This window comes from Typopeltis vanoorti, chromosome 3 (assembly GCF_054136105.1).
Source record: "Typopeltis vanoorti isolate ZY-2024b chromosome 3, IOZ_Tvanoo_1.0, whole genome shotgun sequence".
Taxonomy (NCBI): Eukaryota; Metazoa; Arthropoda; class Arachnida; order Uropygi; family Thelyphonidae; genus Typopeltis; species Typopeltis vanoorti.
Window position 1 is genome coordinate 4,689,905 of NC_143551.1, and position 21,491 is coordinate 4,711,395.

General features: G+C 35.8%; 1 protein-coding gene across 1 annotated transcript in view; it reads left to right on the plus strand.

The window, feature by feature from the left end:
- The window catches only part of LOC150107875 (ER lumen protein-retaining receptor-like), a 78,009-nt gene that overhangs the window by 20,806 nt on the left and 35,712 nt on the right, over positions 1-21,491 (plus strand). Inside the window, exon 2 of the mRNA XM_090415402.1 lies at positions 5,237-5,496. Coding sequence (XP_090271528.1) covers positions 5,237-5,496 — 260 coding nt within the window. The remainder of the gene's footprint in view (positions 1-5,236; positions 5,497-21,491) is intronic.

A 21,491-nucleotide genomic window follows, 5' to 3' on the forward strand; every position in this document is an offset into this window, starting at 1 on the left:
GCTAAGGTAGCCCATAAGATTTCTTGGCTATTGAAGAACACATTAACAAGTAGAGATGACAAAGTTGTTATTCCCCTTTATAAGGTCTCGATACATCCACATCTGGATTACTGTGCTCAAGTCTGGTCTCCTGGGTTTCTAGAGGATGAAGAAGCAGTGGAGAAGATTCAGACGCGAGTGATGGTGAGTGGTCTGTGGAATGTTGTTCTCTATGAAGATAGGTCAAAGGTATGTGGATTTCAGAAATTGGTTGACAGGAGAAAAAGAGGGGATATGATCGAAACATTTAAGTTGCTTAAAGGATTTTATAGGGTTGATGCAGGGGAAATGTTTTCAGCACTTAGCTGGAGGGACCAGAACAAGGGGTCATCCCTGGAAGTATTAAAAGTGTGGTTAGTAGGGTGAGGACTAGATTTTTTGCTTGGAAAGTTGTGAATGAGCGGAATGGGTTGCCAGAGTCATTTGTGAATGCTTTGTCTGTTAATGGGTTCAAGGAGAAATATGATAGATTGTGTGAATAGTTTGGATCTCCCACAGTTAGTCTTCAGACTCCATGGAAGTGCCCATACAATAATAATAATAAATCTTTCCACAAGAACACAGAATCTTGTATACTCAATTATGTTTATAAAATGGAACTTTTATGTTTATAAAATGGTCTTTAGAGGAATATAGGAAGCTTTGTAAGGTGTTAACTGGTTTGATGGCTATTCTGATGTTGCCTCATTTTAATATTTGGGCTATTTTTCTTGATGCATTGCCATCATATGGCATGAATATTGTGGTTTGTAATTAATTTCCTAGTTATCTTGGGATGGTTCATCAGAAAATAAGTTTCTTTAACACCCGTTTTGTCCTATTTGAAGGAACTGATTAAATATGATTTGAAGTTTTTTTTTCTTTTAGTTTCATTTTTAGGTGTATTTAAAGCTCTGTTTTTTAAAGTTTTGATTATACCTAATTTTTGTTAGAGTGATGGAACAAGCTTGCCCATAGGTACCTACCTGTGTTGGTTTCTTTTTTATAGACTTCTAATGATAATCCTCTAGTTATGTTTTTGTTGACAAGGATGTCTAGGAATGGTAATTTTCCATTCATTTTTACTTTGAATGTGAATTTTATTTTCAGATGTCGATTATTCAGAAAATATAGAAAATCTTCCACATCTTTTTTCCAGATGATAAAGATGTCATCCACATATATCCACCATACATATGGTTTTAAGGTTGACTGTTCTTTAGCTGATATTCTTCAAATTTTTCCATGTATAAGTTGCGATGGAGGTGAGTCCATTACCAAATCATATATTTGGATGTAAAAATTTCCTTTTCACATAAAGAATGAGGATTTGAAGCAGCGATGGAAGAGACGTGATATCTGGCAGAAATGGGTTTTCAAAGATCTCTATTGATTCTAATATTTCTGATGGAGAAATTTGTATGTTTGAAAGTTTATCTAAAAAATGTGTTGAGTTTAATGCTACGCGCGATTAAACTATCATTCCAATCTTATCATCATCATCATCATCGATTTCCTGCCATGTACCCTCAAGGGGTGTACAGGATATGATAGTACTACATGAAAAAATTATATCATTACTAACTTCCTATCAACAATTTTCCTCCAAATCAGTCTGTTACTTTTCAAGACTCCAACATTATCATATCTTATATTTCTATCGTCTAAGGCACTTTGTACCGTATCAATCCACCTATATCTTGGTCTTCCTCTGGGTCGTTTTCCTGCCAACCTGACAGAGAACACTTATTTTGCTAATCTTTTCTCTCCCATTCTATTTAAGTGACCATACCACCTGAGATTCGCTCTGCTAATGCATTCCTGGATACTGACAACATCAAGTTCTTTCCTAATATCCTCGTTTTTAATATGATATTGCCATTGATGCCATCTGTTCACGCCTCTAATCTTTCTCAGGACTCTCATATCTACGGTCTCTAGTCTATGGTCAAGTGTTTTACTTCTGACCCAGCTCTCAGATCCATAAGTTAAAATTGGTTTGAACACTGTCTTGTATACAGCTAATTTAGTGTTCCGACTAATTTCTCTCTTATTCCATATGAATTTATTCAATTGACTTCCTACCATACCAGCTTTGTTGATTCTGTTGTCTATTTCTATATTCAATTTACCATCTTCACTAAAAATCGTGCCTAAGTAGCTGAAATGTTTTACTTGTTCTACAGGTTCTCCATTCACAACACAGTTAACATTTTCAATGATTCTGCCTATTTTCATTGTCTTTGTCTTTTTATTGCTAACCTTTATACCATATCTATTACAACAGTTATTCAATTTAGTCAGAGAATCTTGCAGACTTGTAGCAGATTTATTTAGAAGTATAACATCATCCGCATAAAGCAAAGAGCTGACATTAACATCTCCAATTTTGATATCATGTTTAATACCACTTTCCTTCGTAATGTGATCCATATAGATAATGAATAACAGAGGGGATAATGTACATCCTTGTCTGACACCAGATTTAACATTAAACCATCTTCCTGTACTTCCTTCAATTCTAACTGCTGACTTACAACTCTAATAAAGACTAAGTATTGCTTGATATAATGCCCCATTGACACCATATAATTTAGCATACTGAATAGCTTCTCGCTTGGCACCTTGTCATATGCCTTTTCCAAATCGACAAAACTTAAATACAGATCTTTGTTATATTCCCATGCTTTCTCGACTATTTGTCGTAAAGTGAAGATCTGATCCTGACAGCCTCTATTTGGCCTGAATCCAGCTTGTTCTTCACCAAGCTTTTCTTCCACAATTCTTCTCAATCGTTTCTCAAGTATACTTGCATAGATCTTGCCAGGAACACTTAGTAGGGAAATACCTCTGTAATTCTCACATACAGTTTATTTCCCTTTTTATATATGGGAACTATGAGAGCTCTACTCCAATCATCGGGAATTCGTCCTTCTGTCCAGGTTTTCCGAACTATGCAGTGCAGCCACTGTAAGACTTTTATACCACCATACTTCAGCATTTCTGGTCGAATATCATCCACTCCTGCTGCCTTTCCACATTTTAAGCCTTTGATGGCTTTTTCTACTTCAAGTATGGATATGCATTCCTGACTGCATGTCTGTTCAGTGTTTTTTAACACTGTGCTGTCATCACTGCTCTTTTCATTTAGCAGTTTTTCACAGTAATTACTCCATACTTCAAGGATATCTTTTTCTTCCATTTTCATGTCACCTTTATCATCTCTAACTCCTTTTACAGCACTCTTTCCTCCATTCCTAAGCTTCTTCAACAACCTCCAGAATATTTTGCCACCTTCTTGATATTTATTTTCTATATTCTTGCCAAAGTCCTCCCATGACTTTTGTTTAGCTAGTTTTACACAGTGCTTAGCATTTTTGCATTTGTCTCTGTATTCTCTAAGAGCACAGGCTGACTTATTTGCCAGGAACGTTTGATAACTGTGCTTTCTTCTTTTCCTTCACTGCCTCTTTAACTTCCTGTGTCTACCATGGAGTTCTAATTTTTCTATCCTTGCAGACAACCTCACGACATGCCTCTCTGGCTGAATCAATCAAGGTTTTCTTCAAGGCTTGCCACTGAATCTCTAACGTTTGGTTTCTGTTCTCAAACTCTTTAATTTTTTCTTCAATAATCTTTGTGTATTTTAGTCTACAGTTCACATCTGAGAGCTGCTCAACTTTTATTCGCTTTAAAACTTTCTTACCTGTTATTCCTTTCAATATGAAATTCAATTTTATCCTGCTCAAGACTAAATAGTGATCACTTCCAATTTCAAATCCTCTGTACACTCTGTGTCCTGCACCAGGGAGAAAACATCACTATCAACAATAACATAGTCAATGAGACTTTTCTTATTCCTAGCCTCTTCTCTCCATGTGAATTTGTGCACATTTTTTTGTTGGAACATGGTGTTAGTAATAACCAGTCCATGTGCTGAGCAGAAATCCAACAGATATTTGCCATTATTATTAGCTTTGCTCTTTTCTCCAAATTTTCCCAAAATATTTTTGTATGTCTGACAATCATTTCCTACTCTGCTATTTAGATCCCCAACAAGGACCAATTTTTCCTTTTTCATTGTGTCAGTTGCTTTTTCTAAAGCATCAAAAAATTCCTCCACTTCTACCTTAGTAGAACCTTCTGTGGGACCATAGGCACAAATAAGTCTCATTGTCTAGTTCCCCATTCTCATATTTGCCCACATTTCTCTACTTGAGACTGGCTGCCATTCAAGAAGATTAGCCTCGTATTTTGTGTTGAATACTATGGCTACTTCTTCTTTTCCTTGATTGTCATTACCTGAATATAATAAATTGTACTTATTGTTCAGAAAGATCTCACCAGTTTTTGTTTCCTCAGCTAGCTCCATTTCTTTGCCATTCAGGCTTCTTATATTGATAGTACCGATCTTTAACTCTGGTGATGTTGAGTTGGGGTGTGTTTTCAGATTTGTTCCAGTAGCTGACTTTTCGCTGTTCGCCCTGGTTCACTGCCGAAAACAACGGGAGCCTTGTTTAACCCGGGCGACGCCCCAGCCGGCATGAAATTTTGTTATGTTGTACCATCATTTTTTATTTTGGTTTAACCAATATGAATACAATTTGGTCGGCTAAATCCCAAATTGCCAGCCCATCCTCGTTCGTTCAGTATCAAAGTAGATACCCAACAGGGTACACCACGAGATGGTGAGGATTGGACATTAGGTCAGAAGCCCTGATCGGTTCTCCGCATTCCTTTAAAGGCCATGTGGAGGTCTCCTCTCAGTTATACAGCTTTGACCCTTAAGCACCCCTTACAATCTTTTCAATTTATAGAAATACTGTTGGGAAATTTTTATTTATTTTTATTTTTTTTATGTTAAATTAAACCTCCTGAAGATGTTGTTAGACAATGAAACGTAGAGGAAACACATCTAGTATTAATAAAAAAAAAAAAAAACACATCTTAGTAAAACCTGGTTATTTATAATTCATTCAAAAAGAAGAGATATTACTATTATTATGTGATACCTCCAAGAAGTCTAAGGACTCATTACATGTGTGCACTCTCTTCAACTCTGCCCATCTTACCATCTTCCTTACTATTTAATTTTTTAAACTACACTACTACCAACTACACTTACAGCGCACAAAGCCATCTACCACAAATATATTAATAATGTGTGATAATTTGAATTACCACATGCCATTAGCATTAATTATTCATTATATTCCAGGTATCTCTGGTAAAAGTCAAATATTGTTTGCTGTTGTATACACAGCAAGGTACTTGGATCTTCTGACTAATTATGTCTCTCTGTATAACTCTGTTATGAAAGTTGTTTTCATTGCTGCATCATGTGCAACAGTATACTTAATGTTTGCAAAATTCAAAGCTACATACAACAGAAATCATGATACATTTCGCATAGAGTTCCTTGTTGCTCCAGTTGCTGTTTTGGCTCTTTTTGTGAATCATGAATTTACTTTATTAGAGGTAAGTATGTTAAAAAAAAAAGATTTTTTTTTTGCATTTTTGAATATTTTTTATAGATTTTTTAAAGAATTCTTTGTGAAGGTATTTTATAAATTACCTTTGGATTTATATGCCTTTAAATTGATATTTAGATATTGTAATCATTTCTTTTTTAAGTTTTCATATTTTTCTGAGTCAGCTGGTTTTCATTGTATGTAATTAATTAGACTTGGTGCATGCAGTTTCAACAGTACATTTGTATAGGATAAGTTTAGTTGTAAACATTCTTGTGTAATATTATTTTATGATTTCTATGCTAAATTATTACTTTAATATATAAAATACCATTAGCAATACTGGATGATTGAAGTCAAATTACCATTGTTTTATTTTCATTCACGCAAATAGTTAATGAATTTTTCTTTGCATGTATTGCAATGATATAACAATATTACTAATGTAGTTAGCAGTAGTCCTGTAGACAAACCAATCTGCAATATATTATTTCAGTAGCCATTTTCAAGTCATTCTGAATTCACTAGAGGAAAGCAATATGCACAAAGGCTGATATACACCAAGATATTTATGGTAATGTTTCTTGGTGCTAGTGCATGAGTGATAAGACATGCTGGGAAATTTTTGTTTTGCTAGCAATGGCAATTGGAATTCTATAAGAAATTCCCAAAATTGAGTCTTATGCTGTCAATCCTTGAGTTAGTGGAGGAGATGTTCTAGGAGGAATCTGTTTATTATCAACTTCCAGGACCTTGTGTATGTTAATTACATGCTCAGTAGGGCCTTTGCTCTAAGTTCTAAATACCTGATGTGTCTTTGACATTCTTTTTCTTTGTATGCTTAAGCTATCTCCTTTCTGAGAATAGTATGCAGGGCTACATTAGCAAAAGGTGTGGAATAGACTGCAGGATCAATTTTTTTATTTAATTGATAGGATAGGTGACAGTTTATATCAAGTATAGCAAGCTGGATTTGTTTAGTATTCTGGTGATTTATTCTGATGTGATATATGGTATGTGATGTGATATATGGTATGCTGATTCTATGGACATCTTTCAATTTTGATGTAAAAAAGAAAAGAAAAAATGTATGCTTGTGTCCAAGAATTTAACACCCATCCTATATCCAGCCTGTTTCAAAAAAAGAGATAGTCAGCAAGTGAGCTATTAACTCATCATCCTCAGCTGAGTTCTTTCAGAAATAATGGTCATCATTTGGTAACTCCTTTACTGCCTAGACCTAAATCATTACCAAGTTAATAAGTGACATTATGCATCTTGCCACTTTTATCTCACAAAGAATCTCCTAGCCAGAATTATTTCCTTTTGTTCATAAGTTATGAAAAGGTTTAGAGAAAATCGCAGGAATTTTCAGGTCATTTTTATTGAGTCTGACAAACACTTTGTCTTGATGCATTTATCCTTTGCAGTTGGATCATCGGTTTACTCTCAGGATGTTCACTTTATTTTGTGATGAATGGCTTATATTTTCCAGATTTCTCCAACAGTGCTGGGTCACTCCCCCCCCCCCCCCCATGTGTATCTGTACTTTTGGTTATGTTCTTCCTCTTATACATAAAAATGACTTTCTGTCACTGACTTCAAATCCTATCTGTAGTTTTTCTGTTAAGAGTACAATTCCATTCCTTCTCTTCATTTGACAACCTTTGTAATGCTGAAACATTCCAAGCATCAAGATCTTCCTTATCCCAATTCATTAACCACTGATTCAATTAATTTTCCAGTGGGATGAGGGAAACCTTATCAATGTTAATGCTACCAAATCACAAGCTTGTGTTCTTTCTCATAAGAAAGATCTTCTTCACCTCTTAACTTTTGATGAAACCCAAGATCACATTTCTTTTCTTTGACTGACTTATTCCTTTTGCCTTTCCTGGCTAAATATCAGATCCATTGCATCCTCTGCATTCAAAAAGTTGGTAGCCATTTCCACTCAACACACTGCTTTCACTGGTGCAGCTGCTAACCCTATACAAATCCAAATCTCGCCATCCTTAGAATGCTGTTTGCACATTTGGGGAGTGCATGAAAATCTTCCCAAAAATTCTTGATAGCATCTAGAAGAGGACAGTCCATTTAATAGATGACCTCTCTCTTTTTCTCACTCACACACATACTCACTCACTCTCTCTCTATCAGTGCCATGTTTTTATTTTTTATGTTGGGCCCATACACGAGAGGGTGGTAGGTCAACCTATAGTACATTAGCACTGTGTTTGGCAAGAGAATTAGGAAACAAGGAACTTGTTCACATTGGATTTGAAGGCCTGTACATTGTATCCCTTGGGAAACACATGGGAGGGAAGACTGTTCCACAATACAGCAGCACTAGAAATGAAGGAGGAGGAAGAGAAACTTGTTCAAAGAGTATGGAGTTTGACTGTGAAGAGATGTTGGGTGGTAGCTGCATGTGTTTCAGTGGATTTGGTAGAGAGGGTGGATGGAGGGAATTATTGATGATAGTTCTTAAGAACATTTACCATGGAAATATTTATAGGATATGCATGTAGTAGATACTAGATGCTTGTGCAAAAGTGGTTGGAGGGAGTTGGTAAGAGATGAGTAATTTATCATTCTGATTGCCCTCTTCTGTATTGCATCGAGAATTTTTAGGGAGCTCTTGGGGACACTGTCCCAGATGTGTAAGCAGTATCTGAGGGATGGGCAAATTTGTGATTTATACAGGGCTAATAGCTGTTCAGAGATAATGTTTTGAGCGAAAAAGCAACTCTAAGTTTTAATTAGATGTGATTCTAATTTTATGGAGACAATGGTTGTAATATGTTTATGCCAGAAGAGTCTTGATGTAAGGTTAATCCCAAAGAGAGACAACTCATCTTGTTACTTCGAGATTTGAGTGCTGTCAAAGGTAAGGCTAGGAGAATATGGATCTTTTATGTGGGAAATAAGACAGAATTGCTTTGGCAGTCATTGAAATCGACAAAGTTATCCGAACCCCATTGAAGAGTGGTTTGGAGATCAGAATTTAGGTTTGCAGAGGTTGTTGCTCTGTGAATTTTGGTGGTTTGTTTGGTGCAAGGTTTGTCAAGCAAGAAGGTGAAATGTAGTGTATTGTTGTCGGCAAAACTGTGTATTGATAGTCAACTGAGGCATGTTAGTAGTGTATAGAAGAAACTGTAGGTGAAAGGATAGAAGCTTGTGGGATCCCAGCATTAGTTGCATAGTTAAAGATAGGGAACCATCATCTATCTTATGCAATGTGTGTCCAGTGAGAAAACTGGCAACCCATTCTCAAAAGTTGCAAAAGATACTTCATGACTGGCATTATACAGATTCAGATTTTTCAAAAATCAGGCACAATTTGGAACCACAAATTTTTCCATGCTATTGACAATTTCTAGCTCATATTCTCCCACTTTGTGCCAATCTTATCTATAACATCACCAATAATATTAAAACTCTACCAGAATTCTCTTATTTTTGACTTGCCTTTTCCATTAGTAATGTAGATGTCAAGGTAAGGAAAACCAAGTGTATTAGGAACAAACTAAAATTCAGAATTTTAGGAGAAGTGTTTTTAAATAAATTTCTAGCAGTAATTTTAATGAGTGTTGTAATGGATAACATTTGGCATGCATCATATCACTGTTCAAGAAATATCAGGTAATTACCACTTTTGAAAGCTTCTGTAACTCACTTTTGACATTGCCCTTGGGTTGTAAAGACCTCAATTTGAATTTCAACTAGGATGCAAAATGCATCCAGGAAGTAAGTTAGTTGATCTTGTAGGTGGCAGGGTTGTTCCTTCCTGAAACTCCAATTTTTCATGCTGCAAAATTGGTAAACTGGCCGGAGAACACTTGCAGTAGACAGCCATAACAGACTGTTTAGATAGGGATAATTACCATATCAGAGCATTAATTATGTTTCCAAGAAGCCAGTTTACATGGATGAGGCAACTCTGCCTAACATGAAAAATATTACATTACACAAAGACAAAAATACATTTCATAGTGTATCCAGTGACATCACATTCATGATAAGTACCTTCAAGGGACGTACAGGATATTATTACATGTGATGAAAAGTCATCATCCAGTTTCTGATATGTACCCTCAGGGGTTGTACAGGATATTATTATAGTACAACAAGGAAAAACACATCATTACTAACTTCCTATTTACCATTTTCTTCCAAACTAACCTGTTATCTATCAGGACTCAAATATTGTCAATCTTTAGATGAGGGTTTAATCATCATTATCATTTAATGTTTATTGTCAGATCTTATATTTCAGTCCTTCTTAGTGCTTCTTACTGTATCGGTTCATCTAGATCCTGGTTTTCTGGGTCTTTTTCCTGTCATCCTGGCAAAAAACACCCATTTTGCTAACCTTTTCTCCCATTTTGTTTAAGTAACTATACCACTTGAATTAGCTCTGCTCACTCATTCCTGATTAATGACAATATCAGGTTTCTTCCTAACATTCTCATTTTTAATGTGATTCTGCCATTGATTCATCTCTCTTGATCCACAGCTATCTTTTATTCTATATCACCAGCTTTGGACTCAAGCCATGGGAAGGTTTGTTGAAAGTTTGGCATGCATGCCTTCTCAGCAACCTGCCATCCTATGGCTTGTCTTCTACCCTTTGCAGTTGGGTCACTGGCTTCCTCCTATATATAAATGATCTGCCCTTACTGACTTGAAATCCTATCCATAGCTTTGCAGATCACATACACCGTATCAGTCTTTTTCATTTGATAAATTTGGGTGCATAATTTTGCAGAAAGTGCTCTAAACTCTTTATCTCCTTGCTATACTTCAGTGGAGCGAGAATAACTTTGTAAAATGCTACACAAACTCAGTCCTATCTAATTTATTGCAAGAAAGAAATTGCACAACTTCAACTAACTTTTTGATAATACTGAAATATCAGAACATGATCAGATTTTCCTTCTTGGGTTATGTCAATAAACCTAAATCACTAACCAACCCTTTTTGGGGCTGCTTGAGCCTGACTAACATAGCTAACATGTATCTTCTGCCGCTGATCAGCAAACAACTGAATATCTCCTCTCTTATCCTGAAATATATCATGGATATACATATTATTATTATTAGGGGTATTTACTTGGATTGTAGACATTTTTATACTAGAATTTTACTGACTAGAACCACCGGGATAAGATAAAAACTTTAATTAGAACACAGCCGGTTTTGTCGGAATGCCAACTTTTTCAGGTGTACATACTATCACAAAAAACTGGAAACCTAGCAAGATAAAAAATGAACTTCTCATATAAACAAGTTAGGAACAACAACAGTCAAGTTTCAACTGGCATCCGTGTGGCAGGTCTAGCGTGATGCGTTAGTGAGTTGGAACTATCTCGAGAGCACCAAAACTGAATTACTGTGCTGTGTGAATCAGGTAAGCTATAACTTAAATTACTGGTGTGAGGGGTCCAGAACTATTTCCTTTGATTTTGCATCTTCCTAATTCATGAGGGCATTTATGGATATTTGTAGTAAGATTCCAGTCTGTCTGGAGTTAACACTCTTCTAAATTAGAGTTGGTCGAGAAAAGGACATGACTGGAGAGGGCGCTTGCACAGGTTCTGTTGTAACAGATATCATGTTGATGCTCCCTGAGTTGTAGTGAGATAGACTTATCGATTTGCCCATAATATGGCTTCCCACAACTACAGATGATTTTATATACTCCTGGGAACTGAAGTTGGTGATGTTTTGGCTTGGGTTGACTCAGGGAAGAATGAAGTTTTGGTAGGGTATTCAGCGTATCCATATTTGATACATGGATAATAAGGATGTCATCTATGTATCGAAGCCACAGTTTTGGTTTTAGTGTAGCGCTAGAAATTGCCTTAATCTCGAAGTCTTCAAGAAAGATGTTGGCTAACACTATAGACAATGGGCTGCCCATAGCTAAGCCGCTGGTTTGCTTAAAGATTTTTCCTTCAAATAAGAAATAGCCAGAGTTTACACAATGCATTAATAAGGAGAAAATATTTTTGGAGAGTTTGTTGTTTAGGAGATTGAGGACTTCTTCAGTAGGAACATTTGTAAAGAGAGTAAAGAGAGAGATAATATCAAAACTGACCATTCTGTCTGTTTTTTTTTTTTTTACAACTCAAGTTGTAAAAAATTTACAATTTGAGTTGTAAATTTTTTACCTTAGATATAAAATCTGCAGAGTTCTTGATATAAGAGGAAGAATTTCCAGTGAGATGTTTCAAGGATGAGGCAAGGTATTTTGACAGGTTGCAAGTGATAAGTCTTCATCTATCGGTCTTAAAGGTGTGTCTGCTTTGTGGATTTTTGGTGGGCTGTATAAACTGGGAATCAGGGGATGAAGAGAATGGAGAGATAACCTGGTGTGTCTTGAAAGTTCCGAGGTTGACTTGAGAAGGTTATTGTTCCGGTTGTGAAGTTCCCTCGTAGGGTCACTTTGTAAGAGAGAGTAAGTATTAGACATTAATAAATTGTTGATCTTGGTGCGGTAATCAGAACTGTTAAGGACAACTGTTGCATTTCCCATGTCTGCTGGTAAAATAATAATGTCGTTGTTATTACGAAGTTGGTGGATAGCTTTTCTTTCAGCATGAGATAAATTATCTGGAGGCGGACAACTATTGTTGATTGTAAAAATAGCTTCTATTCTGAGTAGGTTCGCTGCTTGTTTTGGGAGATGTGAGGCAGCAGCCTTTTCTGCTTTGGTGAGAAAGAGTTCCTTTGGAATAGAAGTAGGTTACGGGACGAAGTTGAGCCCTTTAGAAAGTACGCTTATTTCTTCCGTATGTAGAGGCTTAAAGCTGTGCGGCTTTAAGCCTCTACATACGGAACATGACACTTATTTCTTCTGAAGAAGGGTTTGTGAAGATTTGTTTATGACAACATTTTTTAGGTCCTGTAAAGGAATGGAAGATGGATGAGTTTGTTCCTGTTTAAGGCGATTAAATTTCCTAATAAGAGACAATTTATTGATGGGTTAGGATCTGGAAGCACGGTGTGAGCTGATATTTTTAACCTCATTCCAAGGTCTGTTGTCTAAAAATGATTTTAGGCTGTTTTCTAATGCATCTTTTTTTAGAGAATACGGAAGCTAAAATATATTTTATGTCTGTAATCCTTTCATTTAACAGTTCAAGTTTTGCTCTAAGATAGATGCTATGGGCGTTTTGTACGTATAGATTCCTTAAATTGTAAAAACTTGGGGATGATAGAGTGGAAGTTGCATCTTTTGAAGAAAACTAACCTGTTTATGAAAAGTCCAATCTTTTCCAGAATCTTCTGATGCTCCTTAATGCATTGTAGAATAACCTCATCAGAAGGTAAATAGATATTATTAGGGGTATTTACTCAGATTGTAGACATTTTTATATTAGAATTTTACTTACTAGAACCCCCGAGATAAGATAAAAACTTTTTAATTAGAATACAACCAGTTTCGTCGGAATGTTGACTTTTTCAGGTGTACATAATATCACAAAAAACTGGAAACCTAGCAAGATAAAAAATGAACTTCTCATATAAACAAGTTTGGAACAACAACAACAGTCAAGTTTGAACCGCTGTCCGCTTGGCAGGTCTAGCACATGAGGCGTTAGTGTGAGTGGGAACTATCTCGAGAGTGCCAAAACTGAATTACTGTGCTGTGCGAATCAGGTATAAGCTATAGTAATTTAAGTTATAGCTTACCTGATTCACACAGCGCAGTAATTCAGTTTTGACAATTTTTAGAATCTGCAGCAGCTTTTCAGAAATCAACCAAATCTAAATAAATACGGTTGCATTAAGCTTCCTAAGATTTGGGAAACATTAATCTTTTCTTTTTTTTTTAATCATCAGAGATCCCACCTTATATTCCAGGCCACCTAAACCACCCATAGAGGGTGGTTGTAGCCATCTAGATAGGAACTTTAGAGTCACCCACTTGGTTGGCTTATTATTGTGTGGTATTTGTGTATATGTTACATTAGTTTTTTTAATCCCTGAAGATGTCTCAGTGACTGAGACAAAATATAGGAATATTTATTTAAACATGAATATTTAAAAAAAAGATGAGCAATAGCCAAAAGAGAAACCAGAAAGAGAGACAGAGAAAGCTGGGAAAAATTTGTATCATATCTAGAAAATGATATATACAAAATAAGACCCAATGCCAGTGCTGGATTTACTTATAAGCTAAAAAAGCTACAGCTTAATTTAAAACAGTAGGTGGCCTCTGGGTTTTGTATAGCTTAGAGCCTCAGCAAGTCTAAATCCCGCCCTGCCCAATGCATATAAAATACTAAAACACATGAATGCAGATATAAAAGAAACTGCAAATATAAATTATAAAGATGTAAAAGAATTCTTGAATTACTACAGATCTTTGAACGGATAATACTGGCATGAAAAAAAATTACACCAGAAACTTTCAAAATACAGTCATCCCTCGACTTACATCAGGGTTCCGTTACATCCGGCAGGACGTAAGTTGATACATTAAATCAACAAAGTTATAGTTAGGGATTTAACAGTAATAAGTATACTGTCATTTTAATTTTTAAAACTTATTATAAAACTGTACTGTGCATTACTGCCACTATAAAACAGGAGAATAATCCCCCAATTTTCCTCCACAATCACATCTTCATTACCTTTCCTGTGAAGGACCAGACTGCAGCTCTTCTGGTGTAAGCTTTTGTTTTTTGATGAAAATGTCTGATGTGCTTTGCTTATTCCTCTTCTTCTTTTCATCATAAATATGTTTATTGCAAGCAAATGCATCATGTACTTCCCTTTCTACTAATAAGTAGCGTTCAACATTGGGGTCCACGTCTTCAGCCATTTTGAGAACATCGCTAAGTTCAGAGAACATTTCGCATGACCTTTCACTGTAAATTTTTTAACTACCTCTTCTTGTTTCTCTTTTTCCTCTTCCTTTTCTCGTTCTTCCCCTTCTGCAACAATTTGTTCCTCTAGTTTGACCAATTCTTCGTTGGTCAACTTTCTACGAGTTGAACTATGTCGTCATCATTCACTTTGAGATTCGGATTATTTGCTAGGCCCATTATTTCTTCACTCAATTTACAAAGTTCATTTTTTTCAAAACTTCCAAAATCGTGTACAAACCTTTTTAATGTCTTTTTTCCAGATGCCACTTATACATTGAGAGATTGCTTTGTCCCAAACTACAGCAATATTTTTAATAGCATGATAAATATTGAATGCTTTCCAGAATTGCACGAGAGTCTGGTCATTTCCTTCAGTAACAGAAATGGCTTGTAAAAAAGTTCTCCGTAGATAATAAGCCGTAAACACTACAAGAACTCCCTGATCCATCGGTTGGATCAATGAAGTAGTGTTTGGAAGGAGAAACGTGAACTTGGTGATGATCACCGATTTAAGACAGATAATCTAGAGCATTATCTAGAATTAATAAAATTTTAAATTCTGCATTTTTTTTTTTCACATAACATTTTCCATTTCACTGGCATTACGGATGATTAAGGCATCTGCAAACAATTTTTGAGTCATCCACGTCTTCTTATATCTCCGCTAATGAACTGGAAGAGTATGCTTATAATGTTTTTGAAAGCTTGTGGATTCTCACTGTGCCACATCACAAATGGTTTCAGTTTATTTCCAGCCACATTGTTCCCTAACAGAATCGTAACATAGTCTTTAAGAGTTTTGAAACCAGGCTTAGATTTTAGGCATAGAGGTTTTTGTGGATGAATTGTATGCTCGAGCATTTTTTTTCTGAAACAAGGAAGTCTCATCCATATTAAATATTTGCTGTGGCAAATAATTTTGCTCCATAATAATTTTTATCCAATTTTTACACAAACTCCTTGGCAGCCTTCTCATCGGACCTTGCAGATTCACCATACATTTTCACATTATGCAGTGCAAAATGTTGCTTGAATCTCATAAACCAACCGGAAGAAGCATTGAATTCATAGTCTTAATCTGGTCCTGCTTTCTCCTTCAACATGTTGAAGAGACTTAGTGCCTTAGCAGTTATGGTCATAGTGCTAAGATATGCGCTTTTGGTTCAGGTCCCCTATGCATGATGGAAGTAGCTTTCCTAATCATTGATAGGATCTTTTCATTGCTTTGTCACTATCGTTGAACTTGCAATTTCGTTTCAAGATCAATTGCTTGCCTCTTTTTCTGTGATTCTTCACTAGGTTTCTTAGTTGAGTATGTAGGAGCCATGTTGCACATAATATCGTGAAATATTTAAGGATAAATACACAAATAACCTATTTTTTTAAACACAAAATCAACAGAGGAACTATTGAAGCCACATGCTGACTGCCAAGGAGGTTGCTGCTGAATGCGCTGTTGCTACTGCATTGTTGCTAAATAAAAACCTTTTTACTTTATGCTCGCTTGCGTCTTGTTCGAAAGTATAGTCAAAAATGTTATTTATTCCATTATGGGGTCACAGACATAACTCGAATGAACATAAGTTGAGGGATGACTATACTTTAAATGATATAATAACAATGAAAGAATTAAAGGACAACCTAAATAAAATAAAAAATGGCAAATCAGCAGGAGAAGATGGGATAAACTCCGAACTGTATAAATTTGCTGGAAAAAATTTCATCAAAGATTATTAAAATTTTTAAATAAGATATATGCAAATTGACAAATACCAATAGAATGGAATATAAGTATAGTAATACCTATATTTAAAAAAAATTAAAAAAAAGGATAAAACAAAATCTGCTAATTACAGATGTATTAGTTTATTGAATACATGCTACAAAATATATAGTAGAATACTTAATGAAAAACTGAAAATATACAGTGAAACACTATTATTAGAATGTTAAATTGGATTTAGAAAGGGATGCTCTACAATGGATGCAGCTTTCTGTTTAAAACTACTTATAGAAAAAAGAAGAGAATTTAATTTAGAAACTCGTCTTTTGTTTATAGATTACGAAAAAGCATTTGACAAAGTAAAAAAGATATATACTGTTTGATATATTACAAAGAATAAATATACCTAATACTTTAATACATGCAATATTGAATATATACAAAAATAATGAAATAAAAATAAATGGAAAAATGTCTGAAAATCAAACTATAAACCAGGGAGTACGACAGGGATGCCCTTTGTCTCCAACACTTTTCAATATTTACATTAATGAAATATTAATAGTGAAATAGCTTAAACAAGTAGAGAAATTTCCCGGAATAACAAAATAAATATGCTATTATTTCCAGATCAGGTAATAATATCAGATAAGAAAGACAATTTACAAAGAGCAATATATAATTTATATATTACTTTAATAATAAAATAATAGAACAGATAATTACTAAAAAGTTATCTTGGATGTGAAATATCATATGAAGGAGAAAAAGACATAAAATTAAAAACTTCAAAATTTTTACAGATTATAGGCCTGATAAATAGAACACTCAATCCAAATATAGTACAAAAAGAAACATGCTTGAAAATATACAATACTTTAGCAGTGCCCACATTATTATACGGTAGTGAAATTTGGGTGATAAACAAACAAGATAAACAAAGAATAAAAACAAGTGAAATGAGATTTATGAGAAGAACTGCAAAATATGCATTATTAGACCAAAAAAGGAACGAAGACATTTTAAAACAACTAAAAACAAAATCAATAGAAGAAAAACTAAGCAATTATAAACGAAAATGGAATGGATAGAACATGTAAACCAAATGGCCAACACCCAATATCCTAAACAAATACTAAAATATAAGCCAATTGGAAAGAGAAGACAGGGTAGGCTTCAAGAAAGGATATTGGATGGATAATGAGATTGAAACAGATCAATATGGTGTATACCCGTAATTAGCATTATGATGATGATGATGATCACATCCAGTCCTACAGCCTTATTTAACATCAACATTATTTAATATTCTAAACACTTCCCATTCTTATTCAACATTACTCTTATATCCCCTCCCACATGAAATATACTAAGGAAATTCTCATTGAATATTTCCACTATATCTTGAATGTGACTCATGTTCCATCTTTAACAATTGAAGTTAGTCTTCCATATTCACCTTTTCTTTCTACTGTTTAACGTAATTGTAGAATTCTCAAGGGTTTTGCTTTACTTGCTTCAGCCAATCTCATTTCATATGCCAATTTCTCTTTCCTTACAACACTTCTCACCTTCCTAGCCCACACCTTATACTCCTCTTGCTGCCACCGGATAACTTGTTCTTTATATCTTCTCCATGACATCCTGTTTCTCGGAATCTTCTGCATAATTCCATGATTTATTCATTTCACCTCTACTTTATTTATCCTCATAACCTTAGGAATACATCTGACTTCCAGAAACTAACAGTGTCTGGGACTCAATCCATTATCAGTTACTTATTGACATAAGTAACTGATAATGGAACAAGTCCGAGGCACAGCTGGTTTCTCTTCTTTTCAACTCACTGCACACAGTGATGAAACCACTGCACACATTGCCCTCTTGTTTTGTGAAGCTGGCACCAGCCTAGCCACTGTCAAAATCACATGATCACTCTCCCCAGTTGGTAGCATCATGACGTGGTTGATATTTTCTGCTAACACTGTATGAGATGATATTATTAAATCTAACACTTGAGTCCTGCATGTTGCTTTAACTACATGCTGCATAAGATAATTGTCTCAGTAGCTCAAAGAATTCAGTCTCCAGTCAATCTGGAGGAAATTGAATTCCTCCAATCTGCTTCGAGTCAATTTTTCCATGCTTAAAGGACACCTGAACTGCCTGAACAACTGCCTGAACATTTTCAAATATCCTACAGCAATTCGTGGCCAATTCCAACACATTACTAAATATCTAAAATTTGTGCTTGCATCAACCTTGAACCAAATGGATGACCTCAAAGCTGTTATCATTACTACATCTGCATTGAGAGATACAACTCTTCTCAAATCATTAATAACCCACCACCTCTTTTACCTTTCCTGCATTTTTTGAAAAATGCTATAACCATCACATTTTATTTCCATTAGAATGTTCTTGTTAACCGTATTTCACTAATACCAGTGATTGTGAACTGATTAACTATATCAAAGCCACAGTTTCTGTCACCAGAGTTTCTAAATTCACAACCTTGTTCATGGGAAATGACAGTTCCTGAGAATTCTCTAAAATGTCATTTTATTGATTTCATGTTTGCAGTTTCTCTTTAAATGCTATAATAATGAACTGCACATTTTAGCTTATAGAAAAAAAGTAAAATTTAATTAGTATAAAAAACTCGGTGTGATGATTGTAAACAAGAAAAAAAAATATGCATATATGTGTGTACACACACACTGATTGGAAAAAATTCAATGGACTCTCCCATGAGCAAGATGCTTTGTGCCATGCAACGAGTCACGTATTTGTAGCTAGTATAAATTGGAGGAATATAATGCTCCCAAGTCAGTGCAAATGTGTCTGGCTACGAGAAGGGAACTGACGGAGTTTGAAAGAGGCATTGTGATAGGATGACATGTTGCAGGCCTATCTGTTTGGCAAATTGTTGATAAATTGGCCATCCCAGATGAACAGTCAGTGATACCATAGTGAGATGGAAGCTCATGATGGAAAATCAACTGCAAGTGCTACTTGCAGTGGATGACCCACAACACTCACCAGTCGTGAATGTAGAGTGCTATAAAGGATTATACGATGGTGTGTTGAAAATTTGTGATAATCATCATGAAGGAATTGAGGTAGAACCATGTTTTAGGTGTTTATCAGAACTTTTCAGCTCTCCCCACCATTGTAAGTAAACATTACCATTCATCAATTGGCACATTGAATGCAGAGTTCAGAGCATTGACTGGAACACGAATTACACAAAAACATTCGGAACGTGGAAATCCATGGCTCACAACATGGATTTCCATGATAGACCTGCAATATGCAAATCCCTGAAGCAACATGCAGCATCATCTTCAGTGGTGCAAAGAGCATGTGCAGTGGGACATGGAAGTTTGGAAAATTGGATGGAGCAACAAATCACACTACACTCACTTCTGAGCAGATGGATGGATGCCCATTGAACATCTTTTACCAGAGTGTGTAACCCCAGCTATGAAATTTGGAGTTGGCAGTGTAATGGTATTTGCCTGATTTGGCCTTGGACTTCTGTTTATGGTGCCACTAACATTGAACTCTAAGAGGTATCTGAGCATTCTGGACAATGCAATGCTTCCTACTTAGTGCCGTTTTATGGAAATGACCATTCTCTTTCACCAAGACAATGCACCTTGTCATAAGGCTGCTGCTGTAACTGTGTGGTTTGTAGACATGAACATCACCACACTTGACTGGCCTTCATATAGCCCTGATTTCAACCCTATTGACATCTGTGGGATGAACTGGAGGTTGGACGAGGTCAGGGGGACATCTATCTTACAACAGTCCAGAACCTCATTACATGCCTACAGGAAGAATGGTCCAAAATTCCCATTGATCGCTATTGTATGCATGTGGAAAGTATGCCCCCATAAGATTGCTGCAGTCACTACAGCAAAAGGAGGTCCTAGATCTTATTAAGGTGGGTGCCATGGCTGTTTGTTCATCACAATGGTAGTATCCATTGACTTCTTTCCAAGGAGTGCATGCATGTGTGTGTGTATATATACATACGTGTGTGTATATCTGTACACCGGAGGTAAAGGGCACTATGTCCATTTTTTTATGGAATTGAGTTTTAGGTATATTTCAATGTTTTAATGTTAAGCATCCTGTGTGTAATAAGCGGATTAGCCAGTTGGAAAGGGCGCTATGTGCCATCATGGTCGAGGTAAAGAGCACTAAGTGGACAAGTAGCCGTTTACTTCGGATGCATGAAAAAATGGACATAGTGCCCTTTAGTGTACACACACACACACACACACACAGACACACACAGAGAGAGAGAGAGAGAGAGGGTGATTTTAAATTATTATTGGGTTTTCCATGGCCTATAATTTTCATACTGGAAACAACAAAATAAAACTGCTTTCAGAACATGAAAGTTTAACTCAAAAAGTTATATTTCGCAATGCTGTACTCGCTGCATTAATGTCTAGGGGATAATATGACATCATACTTCAAAATGGCGACTATTCAAGAGAAAGCAATATGCGTACTTTGGTTTTTCGAAACAGAGTCCATTATCACAATGCAACATTGTTACAGAACTCGGAACTCGGGATGGAAAACATCTACCTTCAGATAATGCTATCCGACGTTGGTTAAAGCAATTTCAAGAGACTGGTAGTGTTCAGCCTCAAAAAGGGGCAGGAAGACTGAGCACTTCGCAGGAAAATGTTGATTGAATCCAGGAAGTATTTTTTTGAAACCCACAAAAATCATCTAGATGAGCTTCTTTGCAGTTAGGTATACTACAAACAACTGTTTGGAGGATTGTTCATAACCATGTTCATCTCCTACAGACTGATTGTTCAGGCTTTGTAGCTGGATGATAAACCATCCAATTCCAATTTACCCAAGACATTTTGACAAAAGTTGAAGCTGATGAAAATTACCTTTGCAGATGAATATTTGGTGATGAAGTAACGTTTTCAATATCAGCAAAGGTAAATCGTCATAACTGCAGAATATGGGGATCAGAAAATCCTCATGGTAATCGATAGAGATAGTCCAAAGGTGAATGTCTGGTGTGTTTTGTTATATTTGGAAATAATTGGGCCCTTTTTCTTTGTAGGAAAAAACAGTTACAGCAGTGAATTATCTGGACATGCTACATTTATAATATCTGTTACCCCCATTTGGAAGATCATTAGCCAAATGTAGTGTTCAAGCAAGATGGAGCGCTACCACATTGGGCTCTTATTGTCCAAGAATTTCTTGGCATGCATTTTCCTGGGCACTATGTTGGGCATGGTGGACGAATTCCATGGCCTCTGCACTCACCCAATATTATGCTGCTTGATTTCTTTTGTGGGGATACGTGAAGAACATTGTTTACCAGATCCCTGTGACCTGCCTCGATGA